Source organism: Trachinotus anak, unplaced genomic scaffold (assembly GCF_046630095.1).
Source record: "Trachinotus anak isolate AG129_WGS33_773 ecotype Australia unplaced genomic scaffold, CSIRO_AGI_Tana_v1 ptg000023l, whole genome shotgun sequence".
Classification (NCBI taxonomy): domain Eukaryota; kingdom Metazoa; phylum Chordata; class Actinopteri; order Carangiformes; family Carangidae; genus Trachinotus; species Trachinotus anak.
The window spans coordinates 5,019,296-5,035,709 of NW_027273874.1; the positions used below are offsets into that span (position 1 = coordinate 5,019,296).

At 41.6% G+C, this 16,414-nt stretch overlaps 1 protein-coding gene across 2 annotated transcripts in view; it reads left to right on the plus strand.

Annotated features, from left to right (window-relative positions):
- arhgef40 (Rho guanine nucleotide exchange factor (GEF) 40) overlaps window positions 1-16,220 on the plus strand; it is a 38,893-nt gene extending 22,673 nt beyond the window's left edge. For both annotated transcript variants that reach the window (XM_071459117.1, XM_071459118.1), the window contains 10 exons: window positions 26-411; window positions 834-1,083; window positions 1,897-1,986; window positions 4,483-4,689; window positions 6,626-6,805; window positions 7,136-7,316; window positions 8,126-8,236; window positions 11,067-11,176; window positions 12,882-12,925; window positions 13,171-16,220. In XM_071459117.1, the coding sequence (XP_071315218.1) occupies window positions 26-411; window positions 834-1,083; window positions 1,897-1,986; window positions 4,483-4,689; window positions 6,626-6,805; window positions 7,136-7,316; window positions 8,126-8,236; window positions 11,067-11,176; window positions 12,882-12,908 (1,542 nt within the window). In that variant the 3' untranslated portion in view covers window positions 12,909-12,925; window positions 13,171-16,220. The remainder of the gene's footprint in view (window positions 1-25; window positions 412-833; window positions 1,084-1,896; window positions 1,987-4,482; window positions 4,690-6,625; window positions 6,806-7,135; window positions 7,317-8,125; window positions 8,237-11,066; window positions 11,177-12,881; window positions 12,926-13,170) is intronic.
- Window positions 16,221-16,414: the final 194 nt, after the last annotated feature.

The following is a 16,414-nucleotide window of genomic DNA, read 5'->3' on the forward strand; positions in this document are numbered from 1 at the left end:
ATTATCAATATCTGTCTCCTTTCAGCCCACAGAGGCCCCGCTCCCTCCCAAGCCCCCCAGAAAGCGCCACCCAAGCTTCGACCTCCAGGCTCTCCTGGCCCCCCGCAGAGGCACGGCCACCCCCAAATCTGCTGAGTCTCCAGTGGGTGGGGTGAGCCGTAACTCCCCTATGTCCTGGCTGGGGAGACGAGTGTTAGCTGACCCGGTTATCACTACTAGTATGGCTGCAGCTATCCCTGGATGGGGCAGTGGTGGAGGTGGAGGAGGCGGAGGAGGAGGGGTATTGATTCGAGGAGTGGAGGTCAGCAGCAAGGAGGTGGTGGACCACACAGGGTCGCCACGGCAACACGTGCTCCTGGGGAGGACCGAGAGGGAGACAGGAACAGACAGGGCCGGTTCAACTGCTCAGAGGTTTGTTTTTGTTCCATTTCTTCTTCTTCTCCTCGTCTTTGTTAAAATGCCACCTTTGTGCGGATTCTTCTGTCGGGAACTTGTGTGTGAGAAAATGAGCAGAAGGACTGAGTTGGCTTAGATCTTCAAAATAAGACCAACTTTATAAACTACGTTAAGAGAAGGCCAGGCTGAGATGAAAGGGAGAAGAGATTCATCCCTTTTTAGTACAACTGAAGTTGGTTTTAGAATGATTTTATCAGTCAGCGTGCAATCTTAGATAATTTTATCATTACTTACTGTTTGATCTCTGGCCACTGATTACTGCTATCTTCACTCCCACCTCCACTTCCCTCCCACTTCTCCTCTCCCTCCCACATTTTCCCAATTTTTCCTCGCCTCATCATCTCCTCATTTCTCTCTTTCTCTCCGCCGTCCCTCAGTAAGCTCTACCTGCTGTGGTGCAGGATGCTCAGTTCAGAGCGGCAGTATGTGGCTGTGCTTAAAGGGGTAGAAGAGACCTACCTTCCTTTGCTGGAGCTCTCAGACACCCCAGCCTCTATTAGGGGCAAGGCTGACACCCTCTTCCCCAACTGGGCTGGCCTCAGCTCCTTTCACTCGCAGAACCTTCTCCCTGCCATGGAGGGCGCTCTTGTGCAGAGCTTGTTGCAACAGGACTGCTTCAGCAAATACGTAAGTCCATGGATACAAAGGAAAATACATTTTTAAATATATCTAATAAATCTAATGATTTTGAACCAAGAGTTCACTTGCAATCCCCCATCACAGATTTTGATGTGATGCATTTCCAGCAAAGATTAATTATCCCCTCTTGAATTATTAATGTGAAGAAATATTATTGGCTTGAGGGTATAAAACCATCCAATATTTGACAAGAAATAAAAAGAAAGAAAAAGACAAGTCTGGAAAAATACATTTTGTGGAAAAACATACTTTTTCTTATTCCCTAAAGCACTGAGAATCGTGTGGCCCTTCAGATATATCCTTATGTCCCTTGGGTGGTCCCTGACCCCCAGGTTGGATACCACTGACATACACCAATTATGCATCACAGAGCTTTTTAACTTTTGAATGCATGACTATTGAATAAGGAGGACCAAAGATGCAAAAACAAGACCCATGCTGTTGAAAAATGTATTTTTACTTTGAAAGGCAATATCCCGTGGCACAGTTTTAACTTTGTGACGGACCAGGAAGATGTTTGATGTAGAAATCAGATTTTCTGAGATTGTGAGGGAAGTAATGGAGGATCAAAGTTTTGTATTTACTCGTGGAAAAAGAAAAATATATCTTTTGTCAGAAGAAAAAATAATCCATCACTTCCTGTGCATCAGAGCATTTGGTTCTGGTTGGATCAGTTTTGCAGTTTTGACTTAAAATTTACCGTATAAGAAACAGAATATAAGAAACAGATAATACAAGAGAATTAAAAAACATATATACAAAACATCTACCGCTATGTTTATATTTCTTTTTACCACACAGCGGGAGCAGTTTCTGCAGTATTCCCACTATATCAGGACTAAACCAGAACTGGACTCTCCACTGGTCACACAGGCCGCCGACTTCTTTAAGGTAAGATTCATCATGTTGCTGCTGACAAACTCAAAATCTTGTTAATGTGTCCATATGATGTTTTTTTATATAATATAAGACATGACTGAGTAGTTCCACCCTGGAACTGAAGTGAACCAATGACTTCATACGTCATATCATTTACAGAATGAATCCCACCAAAATAAACCTTAAACCTTGTCAGTACGGAGAGCCAGGGTTTGCATTAGCACGGCCGCAAACACTGTGTCAGTTACTGCCAGTTACAAGCTAACAAACATCTTTTTGGATTTTGGTGCACAACATACTCCTCATTTAAGTCTGGGTCTGACTAAGACTCAAACATATGGCTGAGTCTCTCCAGTGTTTCCTCTAATGCTAACCATCTTGATACAGTGGTGTTAAGCAGCGGTGTTGAGCAGAGCACAAGGCCTGATCCAGAATTCATAATGTGAATGTGTGTGTAGATGTGTTTTTTTACTTTTTATGTGGGAAAACCACATTAAACAAAATATTAATCATGGCATTTTAGAATTTTTGAATAGTTGAAAAGGCGCCTGTAGAGGAACTTGCAGCCCCTGAATCCCTAAAACATCAGCTTCTTGTGCGCACAGACATTTCAGGAGATCAGTTTCAATATGAGGAGTTTAACCAGTTTTTTTCTTAAGTATCAGAAAACATTATTTCAATTAGAGAAAAGTGCTAATTTTTCCCCACTGGTGGTCACACGTTCCTGAATCTATACACATAATATTAAGCTTGTCAGGTCATAAAATTTTTATTTGGTTATTTTCTTTTTCAGAAAATCTGTTAAACCACAGTGCGAGATCATCATTATGAGTAAAAAAAAAACACATTGCAAGCACAAACCAATTAAAGTTGGTTTACTCAATAGTGGCAGCAATTAAAAATGAGCTGTATACAGTAAAGCTAATTACATGTTTAATATATACTAGAAAAGCCAATTAAAGGCGGATTATAGAGAAAGTAATTTGAGCTCGTAAGCTACAATTAACTAAAACTAATATATCGACAACATCTTGAGATTACTGAGAAGACCTTACAAGGAGATATCACAGTGCTTAAGATCTGAGGCTCACAAGGGAGCTTTTCTAACGTATCACCACCAGGAGGCAGTGTGGGCTAATAGTGCAGCAGCAGCTTTAAAACAGCTTGAGCACACTGTGGATTATGGCTGCAGGCTGGGTTTATGGTTATCATGATGGTGATGGATGCAAAGCTGGTGCTCAGGCTAAATGATGATTATGATGGTGGTGATGATTGTCATGGCGATGAGTACAGGGACAGCACATGTGGCTACTTTCACATGTTTTTTTGTGATTAGAGGAAACCCGTAGGGAAAATGTGATTTCACATTTTGGTGCTTTCTGACTTTTGACGACTGTAAAATCAAGATTTAATGACCAAAGCAATAATTATTCAACATGTCTGATGTGACAGAGCAAAAAAGCTCTTCACCAAAAATAGATTAAAACAAACCTGTAGACATGTGATGATGTTAACCACTTCATGAACTAAATTTTATATAATAAACATCAATGAATATTTGTACAAGTATCTACCAGTAGCTTAGTTGTCAGTCGTTATTCATCACTTTGAATGTACTTTTTAAACACACATAAAGAAGTCATAGGTTGGTCTCTGATATCTTACTGTAGTTTAGATATGAAGTTTTGAGTTTATATGTTTTTGAATATATATCCTGTATAACGTCAGTTTGATTGTTATCTGTGTTGCTAAATATGAAGCTAATTGTTATTTTGTATAAATAATGTAATTTCTGACAACTGTCATAGGTCCATTCTAAGCTTTCCACAATATATATATATATATATATATATATATATATATATATATATATATATATATATATATATATGTATGTATGTATGTATAGTTATAAATAAAACTAGTAAAAATTAATAATACATTTCTTGGTGATTTATTTATTTATTTTTGGTCATTTGTTTAGCAGTGACTGTTCAACTTCAGTCACTGCTTTTATCTTAAATTGTAAAAAATGTACCTTTTTTCCCCTCTCTCTGCAATGCATGATGGTAAATAAACCTTGACTAGTGTACACTACTTTTTATGTTGCATATGTTGGGGTAATTTGACTGTAAGTTGTTTGTTTGTTTGTTTGTTGACAGTTTATTAGGTACACCCAGATGAAACTAATGCTGTCTTATACAATGACAAATCCTCCCTCATGAGGGTTATAAGTGTCTGGTCATTTGATCTGGACATTGAAGTTTGTGATGCTGTTGAGTTGCATTACATTATACTGACAGATGCTTCAATTATTATTTCTGCCACCTTTTATATCAATAAGGGGAGGGCAGTATATAATATGTAGTGAATAGTGAGTGATTGTAATTCTTCATGAAGTTTCACTTTCACTTTTTCATAATGAGGAAGCCATGACGGCGCCAGAAATCGGTGACCATGTCTAACATATCTCCTCCTCCTCCTCTCATATTTCCCCTCTACCCACAGTCCAAACTCCCCGCAGCCTCCCCCCTCTCCCCTCTGGCCTTCCCTCACTGTCTCCAGGCTCCCACTCAGAGACTGGAGCAGTACTGCGAGGCCCTGGAGGAGCTGGGAGGGCTAAACCCTGCCTCCGACTCCGCCCTCTCCACCCTGAGACACGCCCAGCGGCACGGCGAGGACCTCAGGGCCAGTGACCTCATCGTCGGATGTCCGGTGAGAATGCCTGTCCCAGTTTATGACTCTGCAACTGTGAATCAAGTCCCACTTTCTTTTCTTAGAGGGAAAAGAAACTAAGTCATCTTGATGAGGTCAGGCCGGTGGAAGACATGAAATCGTTATCACTGATGTACCTTTTATCTCCGGCTCATTATTTACAGGTTTCAGTTTTTTCAAGAAGGGAATGTAACGGTATTTATCTTAAATACAAAAAAGTACAAATACTCTTTAGATTAACCACATTTTGAATGCTCTTCAAAGGGACTAAGTGGAGTCCAAGTGCATAATCAGAACCTCATTTCCATTTTATCCAATTTTTCCCACTGCTGGAAGATGTTATGTTATGTTATGGCTTGATCATCACGACAGTGTTCAGCATGGTCTTGCATTAAGAAACACAACAACTTTTAGGTGTGTGCACACATAAATCCAGGTGGAAATACTCTAGGTGTAAACTGTTATGTTCTCGAGAATCCTGTTTTTTTTTTTTCAATGAAAATGTGAACTTAAACCAGTGAAGTTTTCTTTCATCTTGTTGGAGGAAAGTAGCGAATAAAATAAAAAAAGAAGTGGGAGGAAAGATGGCGTTTTCTCGGACAGACCGCTAGGATGAAACACTTTCTTACCACTTTTGTTTTTAACACCAGTTTGAAAAAAAAAAAAAAAAACAGCTTTAACCTTTATCAAAAATGTCAGAGAACACCATATGCCCCATATTGTGCTCCTCTGACACAGCAGTATCATTCAGAGCTGGTCGTGACAGACAAATGTTATACTCCCACACACACACACACACACACACACACAGACACACACAACTATCCTCTCCTCCCCCTTTCGAGCGATGGGAGTGATTACGGCAGCACAAACACTATTGAGCTGCTTCAACAGCTCTCCAAGTAAAATGCCTGTAAGTGCAGGTGTGTGTGTGTGTGTGTGTGTGTGTGTGTGTGTGTGTGTGTGTGTGGGTGGGTGGGTGTGGATGTGGGTGTTCATAATGTGCGTGAAGCATCACTTATATCATGACCCACACATCTCTAGAGGTTTAAAAATAAATTTTGGTGTCACCACTTGCTGGTAAATTATCGGCCCTTTTAATTTTATTGTCAGAGCGGTTACGCTCGAGCAAATGTTTGTCGACCTGTTTGTTTGTACGTTTAGTGTCGAGTCCTTAAGGAGCGTTACATAACATTTGACTTTTACCAACCTCTTCCTGCCTCTGGAAGGAGTCGCAACAGCATCGCCAAGTCTTCGCCCTGTAATTGACATGAACAATAAAAGTCACATTTTAGAAAAGGCATGAGTCAGCCGGCCAATTAGAGCAGAGATCCAACAGAAAGAGGCATCCTTGTAAAGAGGGAATATGTCACCACGCAAGGCGCTGTCATAATAATACTCTTTTGTCCTTTCTTTTATTGAACTGAGAATAAAGCTTTTCAGTCTTTGCAACTGAAAATGTCTGAAAATTTGAGTAGGTGAAGGAGGGAGGGTTTGAGATTTCGCTCCAAAACAAAAAACGTTACAGCTGGTGTCGTGTGATAAATGTGTCAGGAACCCTACGAAGACCATCAAATGTGTAACCGTTGTTACAGAGCAGCATCATTGTTCTTACTGGCCCTTTAAAATGTTTTTTTTCCCTTTTCTGAAAAAGGTCTGAAATTAAATCACCCGTTGTTGTTGTTGTTCATCATATTCTGCTTTTTTTTTTAAAGAAATTCTTACTTGTTTGAATTTAAACAACCTGGTTGGAAAGAAGTGAAATTACTTTAACCCACTGGCAAAAAGAAAACTTGGTTTCAGCTCAGTTCAAGGATAAATGGCCTCTTAAGATAGAAATTAAGATAGAAATGCAGATGAAGGCCTAGAGCCTGGGCCTAAGGCCAAGATAAGTGCGTCCTAATGTGTGTGTGTGTGTGTGTGTGTGTGATGTTAGATCCCTGTGGCGGAACGCGGCGAGCTGGTGCGGCAGGGCGAGCTGACGGTGTGCGGGGGAGCCCGGAGGAAGCGGGCGGGCGTGAGGAACGTTTTCCTCTACCAGCACGTCGTCATCTTCACCAAACAGAAGAGCCCCAGCCCCGGACGCACCGCCTACAGCTACAAACACAGCATCAAGGTACACAGTCCTCACACACCAACACACACCACTCTCTCTCACTCTCCCTCTGTGTGTTTGCAGAGTTTTCACTTTCTGCTTTGATTAAACTGAAAACAAACGTAGACAAAGTGAGTCTAAGGTGCTGAAGTTTCTCAGCTGATTATTTGGGAAGAAAACACTGACGACCGGGACAGTCTCCGTCTTTTATCCCATCACTTCATCTCACTTTCAGATTGGCTTTTCTGCACCACACTCTCATTCCAGTTAGATTTTTTTTCCCTTCCATTCCTTCTTCTCTTCTTTCAGCTCGTTTATTGACTTTAACACCTCCGTGTTTTCTCCCTGCAGACGGGTGAGATGGGTCTGACTCAGAGCGTCGGCGAAGACGGAGTCAAGTTTGAACTTTGGGTCCGTCAGGCTCCTCGAACCAAAGACTGCATCACGCTGCAAGCGCAGGACAGGGAGGGCAAGCAGGCGTGGACTCATGACATTGCCCATCTGCTGTGGACACATGCCATCAACAACACAGGTACGGTGTGACCTTTGAGCCCAGCGGCCTCACCTGTGGACAAGTTCTAGAAAAAGCTCTGCCAACAAGTTGCAGGAAATATGGTAACAATCTCCCCTTCATGAGTAACAGCACTGAATAATGGCCAGAAGTGTTTTGGAGGGCCAAAACTGTGCTTTGTGTGATCACTGTGACCTTGACCTTTGACCTTTGACCACCAAAATTTAATCAGTTAATCCTTGACTCCTAGTGAATTTTGCCAAATGTTTGTTTGTGCCAAATTTGAAGAAGTTCCCTTAAAGCGTTACTGATGTTTCACGTATACGAGAACAGGACAGATGGACAACCTGAAAACATAATGCCTCGGCCCCTGGCTGTCGCTGGTGTGTAGGCAGAAAAACCTCTTTTTCATCTTTCTGTCCATCGTGAGTCTGATGTTACATTACTGGCCAAGTCTTTAAGGCAGTCAAGTGTAGAACAAGTAATACTACTACTAATATGTCATATCCATGTCCTCATATTTCAGCGTCGCTTCCTGTAGTTGGCTTAGATTACAGTATCACACCAGACGAGATGCACTGCAGCTGGCATAAAAAAAGGGACTGACACATTTTTTGGCGCAGTTACTTGGTGCTCAAATGCTCCTGTTCTCACCTACGCAGACAATACACAAACAGTTCTTTCCTCACCCTCTGACAACCTGTCTGAGTCCCCTAAATAACACACTTGTTCAACTGTAATCTGCTTCATATAAAGAAATCCTGCAAATATATGCAAGTTTTATTTTTAAATGATTTCTCCTCTCTGCTCCTCCCTCTCTCCTCTCCCAGAGTTGTGTCTGAAGGAGTCACTCTGCATGGGAGTTTCCAGTAAGCTGCTGCTGGACGCGACAGGAACTCCAGGCTCAGAGCTGGACTCCATCTACAGTCTCAATGACAGAGGTAAGCTGAAGACGGCTATAACACATCTGTAACACTTCTACGGTATGTGCAGGATGCCTCAGGTACCAGAGGCACTCAGCTCTCTGGGGAACAGCCCGGAAAGAAAAGCATTTCCACCAAATATTAGATTTTTTTCATTTTTTTCATGGGAAAACTGTTTTTAAGTTTGAATTCTTAAAGGAAAAGTGTATTTTGTGTCATTTGATCTAACTACAGGTGCATCATTAACATAACTGAACACCTAATCTTAAAGCTGATGTCGTCATGTTTGGGAAAGAAATGAGTGATCAGGTAACACTCAGGTTTGAGCTCCACTTCTCTCCTTACACATACAGAAAGTCTGAACCGTTTTTCAGCTCAGAGGAAGTTGGTCGGTTTTATGTGACCAGACTGGATTACTGGATTGTTCAAATGTGCTCTCTGAACTGAGAGTGATGTGGCCCTGAGATTACAGACAGGAAACAAAACGGGTCCTGGGTGTATCTCCCTATGTGACAAGGTAATAATGTGGTACATGTTTTTTTTTTTGTTTTTTTTTTTAAATCTTGCACCCCCGGGCTACTCTATGAATTTTTGATATTTGTCTCACACTGAGAAATTCTGAAGAGCTGTGACGTGCCTGCAGAGAATATGGAGCGTAGTCAAGAAGCCTGACTATGGAAACACATTTTACTTCTGCCACGATCAAATCCCATCACAGCCTTCACTCCTATGTCTCTGTTTAGCTGTGGCTTTGTCTGGGTTCTTGGATCCATAAGAGAAGAACAATAGAACATGGCTGTGATGTAAAAACAGCTTATGCAGATTTTCTCATTTCTTGTATATTTCTTACTCCTGTATTGACTTTCAGCAAAAACAAGGTGACATGACTTTATGTTTTTGTTCTGATCGATCATATAGCAGGCACATTTGGGCCTAATCTGGGCCACTTTTGGTACTTCCGGCTCGGTTACGGCACTGCCTATCGTTGTGTGGGCCAGACGTGGCCTAACTGTCATAAGCCAGGCCTGACTTTGGGTACACAAAGTGTTGTGTGGGCCAGACATGGGCAATACAATGAGCCTGGCCTGACTTGGGTTACGGCAAGTGTTGAATTTGAACCAGGCAGCAGCACATACTAAGAGGGCCAGATGTGGCCTGAATTTAATGAGCAAGGCTTGACTTTAGTTAAGGAACATGCTGTGTGGGCCAGAAGTGGGCCAAATATCACGAGTGTCATACAGCATTCCTCTGGCCGAAATCTGGCCAAGACCTTGTCCACAATGGGTCAATGCTGTCAATCAAGGCCAATTATGGGCCGTAAGATAACTGTGGAAGTGGGCCACATCTGGGCCAAAGATTCTTTGATGTAAAATTTGTTGCTGAAATCTTTGTTTTTTGTGCATTAAGGTTTCATAGCCTTTAACTTTAGTTTGGTTATTTAACTACGGTCACCATATAGTTATAGCTATTGGTATTAGAAAACATGCTATATTCATAGACAGCAAGCTGTAAACACAACACTTGCCTTTTTACACACCAAGCAGACAGAGCAAAATAATTTTTGATTTTGAGTCATTTTTGTGTCCAGCTGATGAATGTCCAATATTCACTTTGCTTTTAGCTCTGTTTTGGTCCCCATTATTCTTGGCGAAACGTTTCCCTAAAAAGCTAAAATGTTAGATGGTAATTTCCTGTGGGTTTGTTTTTACAAGCTAATCTTTCACTATTTGCATAAACATTTTACATTGTTAACATAAAAAAATGAGAAGTGCTGCTTTAATAACAGCTATGACTTTGACCACATCACCCAGCCCTATTCTTGTAAATAACTGTCCAAATATTGAGATATTTTCAGAGTGGAGTTTGGACCTCATTGGAAATAGGAATATGAACCAGTGTCAGGCAGTAACGTGAAATGAGAGAAATCAGTCAATTACATGAAAGTCCATGACGAACAACCACAAAAAAGAACAAGAGACACTGAAAGAAAAAACCCTGTCATTATCTTGCTTTTACTTAATGCTATCAGCAACATTAGCGCTCTCTCCACCTACACGTATAATCAGCAACAGGTTCAAACAGTTCCCCGTTGAACACACTGAGTACAGACATTATTCTGCCAGAAAAATGTACGAAATTACTTAAGGCAACAGAACCATCAGGAGATAGGTTGAAGAAAAGTTACGATCTTTGTCACACAGAAACTCCTGGAACACACACGTTCACGGATTGATAGTATATAATCATATAGGAGGATCAGAGTTTCCCTTTAACGGTCCACGGGGTTAAAGTATGAGCAGTTTGAATAAAAACACCCAATCCAAAACACAATCAGACCCACCATCCAGTCTCCAAAGGCCACTGTTGCCTTAGAGCCAGAGTGATTTCTCATGCATAGCTGAGTGTAATGCGCATACTGCTCACCAGGTGTCTCATTGAGTGCAGCAGCTCAGGATTTCAATGCATGAATTGTCCTCTGGGACAGAGCACGGTGTTAGAAATTCATTGAACAGAATGAGAAAAATGCCTTCTCACTCTGACTCCTCTCTCTTTGTCTCTGCCATAGCCAGTCTGCCTCCATTTTTAATTCCAAGAAAACATTATCACACCATGATTTTTTTACATTATAAAAGTGCATACACGCAAAGCCTAATGTAAATGGAAAACAGTCCATGCATTCACATCATCCCTGAATGCAGAGGGTTATCATTATTTGAAATTGTTGTTGCACTACCTGAAGCAGAAAGAGAGAAAATTTGTGCATCTATAACCTGCTAGATAGACTCTGCCTGTTAACCCACAACCATTACTCTCTCACACACTCACACTCCCTCTCTGTCTCTCTCAGTCCACAGTAGCTGCTCAGACTCCTCCTCTGTCGGCAGTCAGAAGGAGGGGGGATCCCCGGCGTCTGGGAGGGACCCCAGGAGAAGCTCCGGATCAACAAGTTACTCACAGGTGGGTTGAAAGTGTAACCCCGTATCACACACATCTAGTGATTTCAGAGTGAATGGAAACAGTTGAAGAGAAATTGCTCAGCACTTGTCTTAAATGCTTAAATATAGATTTGAAATGGGAGGAATGTAAAATGAGGAGTCGGGGGGGGGGGGCAACTCACTAATTCTTTCCCACTGGAACCACAGGCTCTTTCACAAGGGGAAAAGGTTTTCCAGGGATCTTTTTAGGAACGTGGGAACTTCACCTGCATTTCCCAAAACACCCCTGATAGGACTTTCTGATGGCCCAGAAACTATTAGGGTGAAGTGCCCTACAACAACCAATACTATTACTACTACTGTAATAATAATACATATTTTACATCCAGCAAACAGGAAAAAAACACTATGTCCATGAACAGAATTCAATCATTCGGTTTCTTTAGTTTTCTAATGTTACTGGTGTTTAAACTGAGTTCTGTGTCTCAGACCTTCCTCACTGGTCTAAAAACGAGCGAGATGAGAGAGTGGGCTAATGAGACAGACAGTCCCGGGGGGTCCCTGCTGGTTAGAGGTTAACCATGAACTGCAGCGTCCCCTGGTTTGAATCAAGGCGTTCCTTGTCTCCGTCTCCCTCATGTCCTTTAATCTCTCCACTATATCTCTCTAATAAGAGAATAAAAATGGCCCAAATTGATTATTATTAATAATAATAATAATAAAGAGGCTCTTGATTCTGCACATCTCTTTGTAGTGGACAGTACAGACAGGAAATGAGGGCAGAGAAAGTAGTGATGACATGCCACAAAGGTTCCCAAACCAGAGACGTTGACCCCAGACACCTGAAATTTGTCATTTTCCAATCTGCAGTAATTTGCCTGATTTTCAGGCATGATGATTCTTTTTAGGTAAGAAGCCCATTTGGGTTTTATCCTCTTTCCAGCACAATCCCTTTTGTCTCTTTTCTGATGTATTCTACATTATACATAAGAGAAGATTTTTGCTCAAGCGTTTTTGTTATCCGTGCAAAATAGAAAATTAATCCGAAATGTTCAGCAGCTGTTGTGGCTTTGCAAACAGGATTTCACAAAAGAGACTTTTCATCACCGATTCAGTTCCTGAGGGCCCCTCATTTTCCCAGGACTTCCCACGTGTCTGCTAAAAATGTATGTTTAGGCCTGTATGAAAATGTCATCTGTATGTATGTAACCTCTGTCTGAGATGATTGGAGTCATCAGGCTGGAGCTGAAACACTTTCACTGAAGTGATTTATGTGAAAAGTGTCCTTCAAACAGCAAAAGCCTTTCTACATGTTAGTAAAGTGAAGCCATAACGTGTGCATCTTCTTAGCTGTAAGTAAACAGCAGCACCTGACTGGCATCTCCACGGTAGAGTTTAAATGAATTTGCTCTGTCCACACACACACACACACACACCCACACACACACACCCACACACACATTCTCTCAATCTCCTTATCTAGCAAACAGAATATGACAGATTGGCAAACAGACTGCGCTGGGAACAGATTGACAGACAGACGGACACACGCAGCCAAAACAGATAGGGCAAACACACAGACAGCGATATGCACATATTCAACAACAGAGGGAGGATTGCCGCTCGTGCACACGCACACGCTCACTTTGGTATGCACCCACACTTTAGTGCAGAATATCAAATGTGACTGTTTCTGTTTTGTTTTTTTGTTTTTTTGTCCTCCTCAGAGTCAGTCTCCCTCTACAGCTGTGTAGCTGTCATCGCAATAAGAGTAAGTTACTCTGTTTAGTCCACATCTCTTTCATCTTTTTTTTTCTTTCTGTTGTTGCTCACTTCACGTCTGCTGCTCATGTCACAGCGTCGCTGCATTGCTCACTTAAATTTGACACCTCTTGCTGCTTCCTTACTTTTTTTTCTCTACTGAGGGAAAAGATTCATGTAAAGATCATAAAACTCACTCTGTTAATTTTTTGTTTTTCTTTTTCCGCTTCCTCCTTCTCTTCCTATAACAACCAGAAACTGGACCCTGGACTTTCTAAGCATCTCTACTCCACCTGTGGGCGAGCCAAACTGGACCTCGGGGAGCAAGAATACAAAAGAGAAACCTTCGGACTCTATTTGAACTTCTCCTACATGCTTCTCTCCTTCCCTCTTTTTCCCCCCCTTGCCCCCTTCACCCCCTTAAAACAAATAAAATGCCAGCAGATTAGCTGGAGCAGCTCAGCTCTGCTTTCTCCCATTTTAAACCTCCCAGCTCTGATATGAAACCCCCCCCCCCCCCAACCCGAAGAAAAGCTGCATCCAAAAAGGATCAAAACTGCCCTGTTTAAAGCATGACAAGCACCAGCAGGGCTCTCTGCACTCCGCCATTTTGGATCTGCCAGTCTCAGTTGCTGGCAGAGTCATTGACACCAAAGGCACTTCAGCCACACAGTGCGGCCATTGTCTGCCCCGCAGCTCCCCACTAGGCCAAACCACTTGGTCTGAACCACTGACTGCCTGGCTGGCTGACTGTACGCATCACATGCTCCAGCATCTGATAATAAACAGGAAGTAATATGCAGGGCGTAAATCCACCGTAGGATTGCAGATTTAGAATGTATTATGTACTTTGTCATTTTCACAACGCTGAATGGACTACTGTAGACATTTTTTTTTCCCCCTGCCTGTGTAAAAATGCGTGGCATAGGCTAGGTGTGATTGCATCTATGTAAATGAGGCAGGGGTGGTGTGAGCATGCACACACAAACACAAACACACACACACACACACAAATACAGACACACACAGTGTCCCTCAACACATGCAGTCATTCTTATTGTTATGAGACAGTGGAGCACTGTTCACATTCACATGCTCACACATACTCACTGTGGCCATTTTAGAGCCTGGCACAGTGACTAAATCAACGACAGGCAAGGTTGCATCTCAACACGTCCAGTCAGCATTGCCTTGATGATGAGCGGAAACATCTTAACAGTATCATATCTTACTGCTATACATTCTGTTAAGCTAATGGTATTGTTTTTATTAACAGTGATAAGGATCTAAAGGCGACATTGTATTTAGTCTTCTCTTAAGTGTAACTTAAATCAGCACCATGGTGCCTTAAAAGTGTTCTTCAGTGTACTGATGAGAACTGATAAGGAATTTAACATCATACCTTTTAATATAAGATGCCATACTCTATATTCCAAAGTATAAAATGGGTGTATGTGCAATGTTGATTTGTGTAAGAAGAGGTATTGTCATTACATTTAGTCTAAGCTTTCCCGATTGGAAGGCGCTCTCCATAAAACGGAGAAAGTGGGTCTGTTTGATGTGCTATATTCTGGTTTTACTGGTTTTGTGCTTGCAGCCTGAAGACATGAACTACATCTGACTGTTCTCACAGAGGTCATTTAATCAGATTCTTATTCCTATTCAAGATTGTATTTGACATGGTGCCATTGTGGTGTCAGAGAACTGCTTTATCTTAACTTTAAAGGAAAGCAATAGTTTGCACTTTCTTGGCAAGAGTTTGAGGAGAGAGACGTAAATATGAAGCGAGAGACAGCAGCTAGTTGGTTTAGCTTAGCACAAAGACTGAAAGCAGAGGAACACAGCTAGCAGTTAGCACATTAGGCTATAGCTTGTTTGTTTAATCTGTACAGACAAATGATTATTGGCTAATTCACATAATCTGTTAGCTGTTAGCTTAATCTTTGAAATGCAATTTAAAAAAAAGAAATCTTAAAGCACATTTTAAGGACTGAAATATGTCATTGAGGTTAATTTGTTACTGCCTTTGCAGCTTTGAAATTTTAGGACATATGCTTATTATCTGTCTTCTCGAGAGTTAGATGATGTCACGCCATTGGCTGTAGAGTAAAACTACAGCCAGCTGGTTAGCTTAGCTTAGCATAAAGACTGGAAACAAGGGTTAGCTTGATTCTGTCTTAAGCTAAAACCACACTGTGTCATTTTTACACTACACATTTAAATGAAGGAGAGATGTGTTCGTTGGCGCGTTAGCTTGCCGTTTCCCCTGCTCCCACCTGTTGCGCTAAGCTAACCACCTCTTAGCTGTAGCTTCATATTGTCCAGAGAGACGCCAGAGCGGTATCAACCTCCTTATCTAACTCTCGACAAGAAAGTGAGTAAGCACATTTCCCAAAACATGGAAGCATTCCTTTCGGATATCGTGTCTCAAAACTAATGGAACAAAAGATAAAAATAACTTCCACTTCTGTAGAACAGCAACTTATGCTCCACCACTCTGCCAGACTTACTAATGGGTCCATTAATAGAAATACATGCACACAGTTTTATTCACATCCTCAAAACTAAAAATCCCCCCATACATGACAGCACTGCATATAAAATAATGCACACGCTATCTCGAACTTGTCATTTTATGTAACGATGCAGCTACGAAACAGTTTCCATGTTTCATACAGTGATGTAGTTCATATTTCATGACGGCAAGGATTGAGTCGGTAAAACCAATCAACATCCACCCACTGGTTTGACTGTATAGTGTGTTTATCAAACAATATCATGCTTAAGGTACAATATGAAACCATCAGGTAGCGAGAGCCGGCAGCAGCGGGAGGTCATGCCTGTGTCTGCAGACAGCAGTAGCCGTTTGTCGCTGTTATCAGATTTAGCACGTTTCATATCTGCATCCAAATTCAGAAATTGCAAATGGCTATTGAGCTGTTTCTGAATCAATATGTAATTTGTTGGCTTGGAGAAAACCCCCGTATACTTCATAGCCTTTAGCTGTTTGGTACATTGCGTTATATTGGAAGCGATGTAATGAACACCATCTTTCATTCTTACTGCATTATAGATTGTCATATGCAGAATTCCTCACTTGTGTATGCCAAAGCAAGGCAGTATTAATGTATAGAAACTTTTCTCTTGCTCTTTTTCTATGACACACTCCGCCTGATGTTTACAATTTTTGAAGGAATGTTGGAAATGCATGTTATGCTTACTTGATAATTGTACTTTGACTGATTTTTTTTTTTTTTTTGTACTGTTCTGTGTTGAATTAAAACTGGATGGAAGCTCCAAACCTCTCGGAAGAGATTTAAGAAGGGGAGGGTAAAGGTTGCGCTTGAAGCATGTAGCAGGTCTAACCTCAAAAACGAGGCCTGTAACCTCGTAACCTCAAACTTGCTGTAATGAGTGGGGTCTCTTCTCTGAAAGCCAGCTGTGCTGCTGCCTCCACCAGGCCTCACAAAAACCAGAGTGATTAGATAACTACAGTGCA